The sequence below is a fragment of the Sapajus apella genome, unplaced genomic scaffold (assembly GCF_009761245.1).
Source record: "Sapajus apella isolate SASKATOON/1434 unplaced genomic scaffold, GSC_monkey_1.0 scaffold24, whole genome shotgun sequence".
In the NCBI taxonomy this organism is placed as follows: Eukaryota; Metazoa; Chordata; class Mammalia; order Primates; family Cebidae; genus Sapajus; species Sapajus apella.
The window spans coordinates 14,262,617-14,276,554 of record NW_022436964.1 but is presented as its reverse complement, the minus strand read 5'-3'; the positions used below and the strand labels follow the sequence as shown (position 1 = coordinate 14,276,554).

At 43.6% G+C, this 13,938-nt stretch overlaps 1 protein-coding gene across 20 annotated transcripts in view; it reads right to left on the bottom strand.

Moving 5' to 3' along the window:
- The window catches only part of TRPM3 (transient receptor potential cation channel subfamily M member 3), a 921,715-nt gene that overhangs the window by 78,460 nt on the left and 829,317 nt on the right, over window positions 1-13,938 (bottom strand). For all 20 annotated transcript variants that reach the window (XM_032290701.1, XM_032290713.1, XM_032290703.1 and 17 more), the window contains 4 exons: window positions 13,256-13,545; window positions 12,072-12,300; window positions 9,193-9,360; window positions 3,936-4,076 (listed from right to left, as the gene is read on the bottom strand). In XM_032290701.1, the coding sequence (XP_032146592.1) occupies window positions 3,936-4,076; window positions 9,193-9,360; window positions 12,072-12,300; window positions 13,256-13,545 (828 nt within the window). The remainder of the gene's footprint in view (window positions 1-3,935; window positions 4,077-9,192; window positions 9,361-12,071; window positions 12,301-13,255; window positions 13,546-13,938) is intronic.

Below are 13,938 nucleotides of genomic sequence, written 5' to 3'. Positions count from 1 at the left end.
GGGGGGGGGGGGGGGGGGGGGGTAGGAGGCAAGGGGAGGGACAACATTAGGAGAAATACCTAAAGTAGATGATGGGGTGACGGGGCACATGTATACCTATGTAACAAACCTGCATGTTCTGCACATGTACCCCAGAACTTATAGTAAAATATGTGTGTGTGTGTGTGTGTGTGTGTGTATATATATATATTCTTTCTATGCATTTTCCATTAACCAAGATTCATGCTTCTTAAACTATCAAACACAAGCACCAAATCCTGCCACAGTTTACTGTGGACCCCTGGTGGGACTTTGCTCTTCCTCACTTCTTCCTGGGCCTTTTTCTACTATCTCTGGAGAGCAGAGGGAAACATGGTCTTACAGAGGATAGAGTTGGTCACTGCTAGGGAAACTCAGAGCATGCACTGTGTTCTCTGATATGCAGTCACTTTACACTTTGAATTTGAACTTTTCCAGCCAGCTACCTGAAATAGGCTCTCAACACAAGCAGGGCCTAGGAGCCAGTTGGACCCCTGCCTCCTTTCTTCTTAGATGAGAAGACCCACCCTGCTCCTAGAGAAGCTTGCTACGATGAAGAAGTGAGGTTATATGGAAATGAGGTGTGTCCTATCTTTCAGAAACTTGGGAGAGTGGGAGAGGCCATTTTTGGAAATCTGGTGAGAAATACTCTTGCAGAGAAAAACACAGCCCGAAGCACATGGGACCTTCAATCTGAAACTGAATTTCATTGTTAAGCATGTCTGGTGATTTGAGACTGGCACACCTCATTTCCAATCACCTCCTAGACAGCTGGACTTTGTCAGTACGTGAAGATGTAAACAAAACTGAACAGATCTGGGAGATCCAGTCTGATGGGTTTCCTGAGGCCTGCCCTGTCAGCCACGCTGAAGGGTGCTGACAACAGGCCCCACCCCACAGAGAGGAGCCTCTCAATAAGCCACCAATAACATAAGCAAAGCAGCATGTCTCAGCCATCTCTAATCATAAGATTTATGGGAAGCTGGTTCAACTAACATGGCCTTTTAGGATCCTTCCTGAAGATTTGATTCCATGGGTCTATGATGGGGCTAGAAATGTGCATTTCTAACAAAACCCTTGTCATCACCGAAGTTTTAGAAATACTGATACTATCACTTCTGATTTCTGCTCCCAGGGGTCTACAAACTTTTTCTGCAAATAGCCAACTAGTTAACCTTTAAGGCTTGGTAGACCTGATAGTCTCTCTCTCTGTCTTTCAGCACTCATCAACTCCACGTGATAGCACAAAAGCAGCCGGTCCATTGGTAATGTTAAATCAGGTTGATCCTAAAACTGCCTCCTTACATACTTTAACTTCGGCCTAAAGGTTTCTCTGTACATTATCAACTATAACCAATGAAGGTGTAACAGGACCATTTATCGAGTTTTGGTCAATCAAATGTAGCCAACTGTTCGAACCGTGTTCAAATAAGGCAAATGCTGAGCTGTAACCAATCCAGCTATTTCTGTACCTCACTTCCATTTTCTGTATGCCACTGCCCTTTTTCTGTACATAAATCTTCCACCACATGGCCCTGCTAGAGTCTCAGAGCCTACTCTGGCTTGGAAGGCTGCCTGATTCACGAATCATTCATTGCTCAATTAAACTCCTTTAAATTTATTCGGCTCAAGTTTTTCTTTTAACAGAAAGTAAGAGTCTGTCTGTGTTCCAATTATGTATGGACACTAAAATTTGAATATGTGTCTCAAGTTTTCGTTTTTAAATTTTATTTCAACCCTTTAAAAATGTAAAAACCATTCTTAGTTCGCAGGCCATAATCACAGGCTATGGGTTGTCATCATCCAGCTCAAAGGCTGTAGTTTGCCAAGAACTGTTCCAGGCTAATAGCTGGGTTATCGTAATATAAAAGGAAGAACAGACCTGGGTGTAAAATAGCTGCAAAAATATTATCTTGGGCTGGGTGCAGTGGCTAATGCCCTTAATCCCAGCACTTCGGGAGGCCGAGGGAGGCCTATTGCTTGAGGCCAGCAGTTCAAGACCAGCCTGGCCAACATGGCAAAACCTCATAGATAACTCAGGAGGCTGAGGCACAAGAATCACTTGAACCCGGGAGGTGGAAGTTGCAGTGAGCCAAGATCACACTATTGCACTCCAGCCTGGGTGACAGAGTGAGACCCTGTCTCCAAAATAAATAAGTAAACAAATAAATAAATATCATCTTGATAAAATAGTTGTTAGGATTACAGAGAGTACTTAAATGGTACCTAGAACATTCCCTCAAACATAGTAGCTGCTCACTAAAAGACAGTATTTTTGTTGAGTGGATAGATGAACACAACACTGATTATCTACTGCTGCGCAATGTGACTAGCCTAGGAAAAACAATAGTCACAGTTACATTGTACTTACATGTCAAGGAACTGTTTTAAGTGCTTTGCATGTTTTAACACATTTAATCTTCATTAAGTCCTATAAAATCGGAGCTACTATTATGGGAAATTAAGTTGTTTGAGGGCACTCAGTAAGAAGTGCAGATGGGATTCCCACCCAGGCTGTCTGATTCCAAAGTCCATGTTTGTCACCACTAAGCTGTTTTCTGCAAGGTTAAAAATAATATAGAGCTGTATAAAATATATGAATAGAAATGATTATGCATGTCTCAGTTATTTTGGGGGGGAGAGAATTTTTCTCTTAACATTGATAAATTTCAATTTTTACTTCACTGAAAACATCTGATATTTGTATTTCGATAATAATCTATCCTCTCTCAAGACCACGCTTTAAAGTGGTAGTTTCTGAATGGTGGCAATTTTATCCCAAAAGGGGACACCTGGCAATGTCTGGAGACATTTTGGTTCTCATTCTTGGGGGCTACAGAGTTGCCACTGAGTAGAGGCCTGGGACGCTGTAAACATACTACCTGTGGGGATGGGGGTGGCCCCCCAAAGTGAAGAATTATCCAGCCCTAAATGTCAATAGCACTGAAGTAGAGAAATCCAGCTTTAAAGTCAGTGTTAAATGTTGGCGCACAGGACCACATGAAAAGCACCTCATCTGGTCATTTGAGTCATTTTGGCCTCAGATACAGATTATCCTGTTGCTGACTCAAATGACTGCTATGCAGCTGGTTGTGAAAAGGGCTAAAAATACAGACGCGCTATCCTTCATCTGGTGCAGTTCCACTGTGGCTGGAAGGAATTGGAGATGACCTGGGCCAAAAGCTCACCATAAAAAAAAAATCACTCAACAGTAGAAGTGAAGAACCAATCATTGAACCATTTCTACCATAGCAGGAGGTCATTTCAGGGACAATTCACTCTTTCGTAGGCAGAAAATGTTTACAGGATGTGCATTCTAAACAATATTTGCTATGATTGTAGGTTGCCTTTGAGTAGTTTTTGCTGCTGTGGTTTGCATATTGTTAATTGTGTTGGAACAAGAAAGGTTGCTCAATGACATTAGCAGATTGGGAGTAGTTATGCATGCGCGTGCACGCGCGCGCACACACACACACACACACACACACGACCTCCTTTAGTGGTGTTGCTTCCAGACTCTCCTCACTGTTTACCCACCAAAAGTCCTCCCAGATCCAGTCTGGCATCTAAAATGGGCAACTGTGATTTAGCGCTTGTCCATTCAAAACAAGGAAGCCTTTTAGAAAACGACATCTACTTTCCTGTCAGGCAAGACTCATACTCATCTCACCTCTATTTCTGTTAGTTCTCACCTCCACCATTTCCTTTATTTTCTGAGAGGAGGAAAAATGTGGCCTGTGAAAGCTGCCTAACAAATGCCACAAATCTTGCAAAGCTACTGAAAAAGCAAGGTCACAGAACTTTCATTTCTGTGTGCGGCACTTCTGACTTGCAGAGAAAACCGCACAGGTGCATGAGAAATAGACATTGGCTCCTCGTGCCCATCCATTAGGAAGAAGAAAAGGCAATGTGCTTACTGTGTAGAACCAGAACTTCACGATGGGTGCATTGTAGAATTCATAGATTTTTCTGCCGAGGGGGATTAACCGGTGCCTGCTCTGAACTTCCTCTTCATCCTTCTTCCTGGAGGACTCCCCGTTGTTTCGTCCCAGCATTGCCTATGGTGGAAGAGAATTGATACCATCATGGCAGGGCTCTGGAGAGCATGTAGTCCAGTGTGCTCATTTTACAGATGAGGAAAGGATGCTCAGAGAACCTAAGAACCCAAGGCCCCAGAGATTTAGTTGTACCTTTCTAAGAGTGTATTTGCACTACACTGTAATCTGTGAATATCCCTTGCCTGAGATGGAAGGCCTTGGGTATATTTCTTGACCATTCTCTTCTCTTCAACCCTGGGACTTCTAGAAGATGTGGGTAACAGAAGATGCCCAGATTCCAGAGAAGAAGAAAGAGTATAGCCTGGGAAGGCCAGACTTCAGGAATCTGTTCTCCCTCCCCACCCACACTCTCTCTCTCTCTATATATATATCATAAAACAGGCTAGATCTCGGTTAAAATTCTGTCTCTTCAAATGCTAAGGACCCTTAAGTCAAAGCTAAATTGGACCAGAGTACTTAATTTATCCAAAGGTTGTGAATACTCAAGTAATAAATGATCTGCAGTGCCTGGAGCTTCGTTAGGTTAGTGATATGGTTTGGCTCTGTGTCCCCACCCAAATCTCATCCTCGAATTGTAATCCCTATGTGTCAAGGCAGGGACCTGGTGGGAGGTAATTGGGTCATGGGGTCAGTTTCTCCCATACTGTTCTTGTGATGGTGAGTGAGTTCTCATGAGAGCTGATGGTTTTAAAGTGTGGCACTTCCTCACCCTCTCACTCTGTCTCTCCTGCCACCATGTAAGATGTGCTCTGCTTCCCCTTAGCCTTCTGCCATGATTGTAAGTTTCCTAAGGCCTCTTCAGTCGTGAAGAACTGTGAGTCAATTAAACCCTCTTTTGTTTATAAATTACCCAGTCTCAGGCAGTATCTTTATGGCCATGTGAAAATGGGACTAATACAGTTGGTGACATCTCCCCGACCCTTAGGCATGGGCCTTGCCTCCCTGATTTCAAAGGCTATAAATCCTGAATTATTGCTGGTACCGTTTTATGGCAGTTCCTGTGAACATTGCCTTCCTCTGCAACTACGTGGGACTAGGGGAAGGATGCCAGTCAGGCCTGACCTGGAGAGGTCCTAGTCTCCAAGCTGCTAGAAATTTCCCTGAGAACAGAATTGTTTCCTTCTCATTCATGACAACAGTAGCAGTGACAAAAACTATGAATTAGATTTAACTGAGAAATAATTCCAGGCCTGGGTCACTCAGAAGGGAGACTGAGTCCCAACACAGACACTTCAAATTGGTGGCACCACGGGAAATATTTTTAACCACTCTGACACTTAGTATTTTTAAGTGTAAAATGAAGGTAATAAAGTACCCACTATAGGGTTGGCCTCCAAGTCAGTTAACATCTGGCACTTAATAAGTCCTCGGTAAACATTAGCTAGGCTTTAAAGTAAACTGAGACCTTCTTTGACACTCTTGACTAAAATGATCTAGTTGAAATCACTTACTAGAAAAAAAGTGTTATTAGAATCTATATCAGCATAATTTTTTGGCTTTAATTCTTCAGCACTTACTAGTTTCACAGAATTTGGAGATTTTTATTACATGTGAGGACAGGATAAGACTTTATAACTGCTCAATTCAAGGATTTGGGACAAGACAGAGTCTTGTTCTGGGACTACTGGGAATATAAGCTTAAAGTTGAGAGAGCTCATTATAGAAACAATTCACTGGTTTTGAAGTTGAGAATACAGACAGCCCTAGATAATTCTGGCTTAAAATAATTTACCTAAAATATACTAGTTTCAACTACTTGGTTCATTATCTCAAATATCCACTTTATTCAAATATGTAATAATCACAAATGATTGACCTGTAACCAGTAAGATTTCTGAAGAAGGTAACTTCCATCCCTTTGTAGACTCTGGCTGGAAAAGTCCCTTGAGTTAATGAAGAAGTTAGATTGCATACTAAGACTTAAGTGTTTATTTTCAGTGAGCGGAGTAAGTCTTTCTGATGGACATGGCACAGTAGACAGTGATAGAGTTCTATAAATATTGATCGTTGACCTCAAGAAACTGGTTACATGACATTTGGTTGTCTATAATTTATGTAACATAATTATCATGCTTCTGTTCTGCTTATTTATGTGCTTGACAACCTAATGCTATTTGGGGACACAATGAGATGAAAGTAAAGACAGCTTGAAGGTTTTTAGGCATCTTGGAGAGTGGCATGTTGGGGTTACTTTTGGGGATGGTGGCTTTCCCAGCAGAGCTATAGACATGCCCTGGGTCTGTGGACTTGTGGGGACTTTATCAGGCAAAGTGGAGACATTTATCCAGCAGTGCATTCAAAACAAAAACAAAAGCCTGTTTTGCCTTTATTATTCAGACATATTCCTGCATGAATGCATTTGTAAAAGGCTTGTCTTTCATGGGTTTAAGTAAAGCATTTTTGACATTTCATTAATTCCAGCCTAAGCAGCTTAACTGGTGATGTTGTTTATGTCTTTTCCCTGTATTCAAACATTTCCTTTAACATTCCTTAAAGCAGAATCTCACAGGGTCAAATATAGACAAAACCGCACAGCATGATTTGAGAATGGATGCTGGCTAGACACAGATGTCAAGGCTGAGAAAGTTCCTTTGAGGTGAACTAAACAACTAAAAGCTACAAAAATGGAGTGAATTGAGGTTGATATTTTTGTGTCTCATTTTGGAAGGGCCAAAGGAAAATGTCCCATTCCAAGGGAGGATATACCAGTTTAACACAGAAGCTCAAATATCAAGCCCATAAAAGGAGGGGAGGTGCCAATGAGCTGCACTCTGCAATTGTGTTCAGGTTCTGTCCACTGACCAGTGCCCGAGCAGTGACAGAATTTGCCATCAGAGTCAAGGGAGGCTCCCCTTTAAAGACAACTGCTGTCCAGTCCTGAGTTTGCCAGGCCACATCTCCTTTCCTTTTCTTCTCCCTACTGTTTCTGCCTGTGGAGAAGAAACTCGGGCAGCAATGCTCTTGCAGTGCCTTCTACTGGACTCTTAGTAAACAATGCCAGAGTCTATTCTCTTGTTAGCAAAGTTTGCTCTTAATGTAGAGATGCATCTCTTACAGAGGCTTCTCGAATGATCAGGTTCTCAGGCCCTAGACTGAGCAGGGGAAGCTACCTCTTTCTGCTTTCTTCCCTGACACCAAACCAGAGAGAATGCTGATTCAGTTTCTGGATGTCTTCCTAGGATGTGTGCTGATGTCAGGACTGTGCCAGGCTTGACTTGGAGGCTCATTCATCACTTTTGGATTCTTTCTGCTACACGGTGGACCAAACTGGTTGAGCAGCCACACTTGAGAAGAGGGAAACGTTCTCTCTCACCCTTAACCTATTGTCTAAAAGTGTGACTGATGGAGCCTATATGCCTGGGTTCTGATCTTAGCTTTGCCATGGATTAGCTGGTATCCTTGGGCAATTTAACCTCTCTGAGCGTTAGGTTCTCCATCTGTAAAATGGGGATTAGGGCTGGGCATGGTGGCTCATGCCTGTAATCCCAGCACTATGGGAGGACAGGGTAGAGGACTGCTTGAAACCAGGAGTTCAAGATCAGCCTGGGCAATCTCTTAAAAAAGAAAATTAGCCAGGTGTTGTGGTGCACGCCTGCATTCCCAGCTACGTGGGAGGCTGACGTGGGAGGATCCCCCGAGATCACAAATTTGAGGTTACAGTGAGCTATAATCTCACCATTTTACTCTAGCCTGGGTGAGAGAGTGTGACCCTGTCTCTAAAAATAAATAAATAATTAAGTAAGATGGAGATAATAATAGTGCCTACCTTGTGGGACTTTCCTGAGGATACCATTAATAAGTATGTGTAAAGCGCTTAGCACTGCTAAAACAATATTAGTTCACAGTGTGCCAGTCTTCAATATAAGTAGTTTACAGGCACAGTTTTTACACTAGACAACTACTTGTGAGGTAACAACATTATCGTTGCTGGGTCTGAGGTTATAAAATTGTGCCCAAGGTCACACAGCAAGTAGATGATGGGGCAGGATTCTGGCTCCAGAGCACACGTTCAGCTGAAATATTCAGTACAGGTTCTGTATTACTATTGCCAATTTTCTTCTAATGATCAAATTATTATCTTCTAGCCAGAGGACAAAATTATGGTGAGATTGTTAGGGGAGACAGTCATCTGTTACAGAAGTGAGCTGACTCCTCCACAGGTTTTTTATACAAATCCTCAAACTGAAACAAAGGTTGGCCTTTAATCCAGTAAGTCAGGGACTGTGTCTGCAAATAGATCTTTAGAAAGAGCCTACTGGAAGGAAATATTCTTTATCTGGAGGAGAAACAATTCACAGTGCTGTCCCACTAGGATAATAATACAAAGCCCTTTTGTCACCTGAGCAAAACCAATTTTTGATTTCACCCCTTATAGCTTCTTCTGGGTCACTACAGCAACGGTCAATGGCGGGGGTGGTGAGGCATATTGAGAAAGTCCTTATGGAGCTGTTGCTTGATGACTTCCAAGCTATGAAGCCTTGTTTGTCCCTTTAATAGCATGTGATATTTTTAGCCTTTGCATATGAGCCAGTGGCAGTCACGCTGCTCAGGCGGGGATTGCGAAAAGCTGTCCCATGTCCAGCTGCCCCCTTCCCTCTGTAGAACAAAGCCGCTATGCTCTATAATTATACCAGGAAGGGCTAATAAAGGCTTTGCATACAAACCCCAAAATTCAATTAGTGCGGTAATTGTGAGCCTGACCCTGAAGACAGATACAAGCTTAGCTTCTGGTCTGCAGAACAGTACCAGCTCAGTGAAGCTGGTTGCTCCCGAATCATGCATTTCCTTTCCTTCCTCGTGTGCTGAGATAGACAAATCATCTGGCTGTTTAAAAAGCTTTGCCTGTTTGGAAAATGTAGAGTGTCCTGCTTTAGAATTTCATTGGTTTGTCCTGTACCACAGGCTGGCTGCAGGATTTCACCTAAGGGTGGACCCTACAGTCATTTTATTTACACTTTTCTAATACCCTGGCCTCAGTACTGAAATGAAAGCACTCCATGGTAGAAGGCTGGGAACAGATGTCTGACCTAAGGGGTTACTGAATCTTAAGCATATTGGTGGGACAAGTGGACTAGGAATTCTGGCCACAGAGAATAACTGTGCAGTGTTTCCTTACTGTGAGCTCCATGTCCTCTTCATCTTTTTCCTTCGTGGGCTTCTCTGGTTCTTCTGCCTCCTTCTCTTGGAGCTGGATTTCCTGGGCCTGAGACATGTAGGGCATGTCGTCTTTGTTCTTGAACTCCAAGCTGAGAATTGAAGGAGGAAGTAGAATTCCCAGAATTACCTAAAGTAATAATAATGATAATAATAATAATCACATTTAAAGGATTAAGATTAGGGTGGTTGTTTAGAATCAGAGGGCCTGGGGTGTGGGGTATAAGAGTGTGAGAGAGTGTGTGTGTGTGTGTGTGTGTGTGTGTGTGTATATGTGCACACACAGTTATTATATGCTCTGTAGGGGCACTGAACGTCTGAGTAACATATTAACATATTAATACTAAGAGGTTCATTTGGTCGCATCTAGGAAATATTTTGCACAATAGCTCAGTCTCATTTTCGGAGGAAAAAAGCATTTTGCCCAAATTTGTCTTACCCAATTAACACCCACTTTGTGTGTGGGTAACAGAGGAAAAAGAGACTCTATTTAAAGCAAAAGTGGGAAAGAATTCAGATTTACATTTAGCCATTAGACAGCCCTTGATTTTGACTGTGAAATCAATTCATACATCTGTCCATTGGCATTTTTTTTTTGCTAATGTGTCAAGTGGAGTGGATTATGTGTTATGTGGTTATCTATGTTAAAAAAAAAAAAAAAAAAACAACGCTGTCCTAAGTTGACCTTGAGAGAATACATGTAGGAAAGCATTTAATTCATTGTAGGGCATCTTCCTGGTATTTGCTACAATGCAGCCGGAACACACACACACACCCCTTACACAAACGCCCCAGGAGAAGCCAGCATTGTATTTCTCTCATGTATAAACATCACACGTAAATCTATGCAAGGACACTAAATACAGAAGCTTTTCTTCTGAGAGGGCGGTCTCATTCTTCAGAATGAACAAGTGCATTTCTGCACGATAATTCCCCAAGTCTTCTCTCACTTCTTCTCTCAATCCTAAAACAATTCTGGGGCACGACTTCTGAAGACGAACCTCCTTAAAGAAACTGCTCCAAGGTGAGGGGTTAAGATCCCCTGAAGGGTCAGTAAAAATGATCCTGCAGTAATAAGGCAAGGACAGCCCTTGCTTGAATGCCCACGGGGATGGCAGAAAAGCTCAGCGAAAATGACTATGAATTTATGATGCTGAATGCTGGGTGCCTGGCTGCCCTGGGAAGGCTCAGGTAGCATGCTGGCAGTCTTCAGGGGACATAACACCCTTTCCACAGAGCTGAGAGCCACCTTGGCTCCCTTCCAGAGGCCGGGCTTGGCGGTCACCAGCAGTGTGGCTATAGAGTGCCCATGACCCACATCAAGGAACCCTCCTGTGACTCTGGCCCAAGAGCCCACAGGAAGAGTGATATGGGGAAGGGGTGTTGGTCCAATAAAATAGTGGGTGTCAGAGGCAGGTGTGCGGTTGGGGAGGGGAGGAAATGGAGTCATATAGGTCAATGGTACAAAGTTGCAGATATGTAGGATGAGTATGTACCATACAGATGTAATGTACAAAATGAGGACTATAGCTGAAATACTGTACTATATACTGGAAATGTGCTACTAGAGTGCATTTTAGGTGTTCTTACACACACAAAGAAGGGTAATGAGGTAAGATGATGGATATGTTAATTTACTTGACTAGAGTAACAATTTCACTATGTATATCAAAACATCATGTTGTGGCTGGGCGCCAGTGGCTCATGCCTGTAATCCCAGCACTTTGGGAGGCCAAGGCAGGCAGATTACTTGAGGTCAGGAGTTCAAGACTAGCCTGACCATCATGGCAAAATGCTGTCTGTACTAAAAATACAAAAATTAGCTGGGCATGGTGGTGTGTGCCTGTAATCCCAGCTACTCAGGAGGCTGAGGCAGGAGAATCACTTGAACCAGGGAGGCGGAGGTTGCAGTGAGCCAAAATCATGCCACTGCACTCCAGCCTGGGTGACAGAGCAACACCCTGTCTCAACATCCCCCCCAAAACCTCAAAAAACCCATCATGGTGTATACCTTAAAACAAAAAACAAAAAAACTCCCCACATTATTTCAGTTTTCCATTTCCCATTTTTTTCTTTCTTTACCTTTTTTCAGTTTTGTATTTTCCTTGAAAAACACTGAAAAGAACATTAAAAAAGCAAATGCTACCCACCATTCTATTTCTCCTAAAAACAGTAACATCCCTTTCACAGCCTATTCAACATCAGAGGTGACCACTGCCGACAATTTACTATGTGTCCTTCCTGGTTTTTACAGGTTAATGTACACAGACATAACTATACTTAGACACATTAAGAATGGCGTCAGATTATACATACTGGCCTGTGGCTTTTCTTCATTTAAGAATAGATTAGGATTATCTAGCAGTACCTTTACATATAAATCTATTTCAGTTTTATTTTGGTTTAAAAAGATTTCTCAAGCACATCTGGTAAGAGCCAATGTCTCTATGACATGAAGCCGAGGAGGGCCAGTAGTTCAGGCACTCTCTGCAGAGACAGGTGGCCTAGGTGAGGACTTCTGGTACAGCTGGCTTTGCTTCTACAAATGGCAACCCCTGTAGTACCTGTGCGTGGCCATCACCTTTGAATCCTCTGAAAAATATTAATGTCCAGGCACCCTTTCTAGAGATGCCGATGCAGCAGGACCCAGGGAGAGGCCCCAGCCTCTACATGGAAAAAACAAAACCAAGCAACACTCTACAGGATTCTGATGCACAGTCAGGATTTAGAACCACCCTCCTGAGATAAGGAGATGCCCAATCCCACAGCAGATTTTGGCTGAGAACACTCTAACCCCCCCCCCCCCCCCCCGAGCCCAGAGGGGCCTTTGGTCGCACTGACCCTGAGGCCTGAGTTCTTGCGCATGCGCAGCCGGCCCATCCACATGTCAGTGAGCAGCATCTGGCTGCACGTGTGAGCGATGAAGTCGCGGTGTTTGGCAGCCACCGCAAGCTGCAGGCACGTGGCGTTGCTCCAGTTCTTCAGCTCATACGTCAGCAGTTTCATGGCCAGCTGTTCGTCCTGCTTGTAGGACTGGTCCAAGAGCTCCACAGCCAGCTGGCCGAAGTCTCTGAAAGACAGAATGGGTAGAAGAGTCTTTCAGGCCAGCTTAGAGACCTATAAGACAAAAGTAGGGACCCACTGGCCAACCAGAAAATGTGGCCACTGTGTGATGTAGTTGTTTCCTGTGGGGTCTAGTCTGTTTGTAAATTCATCCAGCCAACATCCATTAAGCATGTACCCTGTGCCAGATACCAGGTATAGAACTGAGGGTTGTAAGACAAACAAGACGTGATCTCTGTACTCAGGCCCTCAAATTCAAGGCATATAAGTGTAGGAGGTGGAGCAATCAATAAAGTGCAGTACGTCGTCTCCTTTTTTTTTTTTTTTTTGGACAGCATCTCTGTTTGTTTCCAAGGCTGGAGTGCAGTTTGTTTCCAAGAGATCCTCCGGGCTCAAGAGATCCTCCCACCTCAGCCTCCTGAGTAGCTAGGACTACAGGCGTGCACCACTACACCCAGCTAATTTTTACTTTTGTTTTTTTAGAGATGGGGTCTTGATATGTTGCCCAGGCTGGTCTCAAACTCCTGGGCTCAAATGATCCACCCACCTTGGCCTCCTAGAGCCCTGGGATTACAGGCCTGTGCCACTGCACCAGGCAGTATGTCCTGTTAAATGTGTCAAACTTCAGTTCAAATTCCAGTCTTGCCACCACACATGTGTGATCTTGGACAGGTTACTTAAATCCTTTGAGCCCCATTTTTCCTAGCTGAAAGAAGTGCATAGTATGGGACCTACCTCAAGAGGTAGTTGAGAGGATGAGATAAAGTGCTCTATGTTTCTGTATGTACCACCATCTGCGGAACTGTGCACAATAAAGGGTAATTGTTTGTGTCCATCCTGTGTGTGCGTCACTGGGGTGATACTGTCTTCCCTTAAAGTTCTGAGTAGCTCAGACCCTCCAGCCCTGGGAGCCCACGTTTCCTCCTCTCCCGCTGACCAGCCCATCTGCTGGACTAACCCACCTGGAATTGTGATTCAGCTCCTGGGAAATGTCGTCAACCATGTCGTTCTCAGAGGCCTCATGAGCCATGGCTTTGCAGAGCTTACAGGCCACCAGGGCCTTGGCCATGGCCTCCTCACCGTGCTGCCAGAAGAACAGGGCCATCTTCTGCCGCTTCATGAGGACAGCCCACACCATGAGCTCGTGGAAAGGGAAGGGGAAGTGGTTGATCTCAGGATCATCCAAGTCAATGTCCACCTCCTCTTCACGTTTCTTGGTTGTCTTTCTTCCTCGCCTCAAGGGAATATCATCCTGTAATTACAGGGAAACCACACTGGCTGCGTTAGAAACGAATCGGTTCATTTCACTAAGCAGCAATTGTGTATCTTCTCCCAGCTAGCTCTGGGATCAATACTGAAATGAACCAGGCCAGCTACTGTCCTAAAAGAACTCACAAGCTCTTCCACGCCTGATTTTAAAACAAGTGCTGATAAATGCATAAGCACAGTGCTGTGAGAACACGTATCACACTGTCATTTAAAGAATTATTTTTTAATGGGCCATTTTCATTCTTTTTACTTCTGTCCATTTATTTCCTCAAAAGGCAGTGTTGTTTGTACCTGATGAACAGCATTACCCTTTTTGCTGAAAGGATAAGAACATCCTAGATTTTTATGTGCATATACGACAATAAGAACATGAACA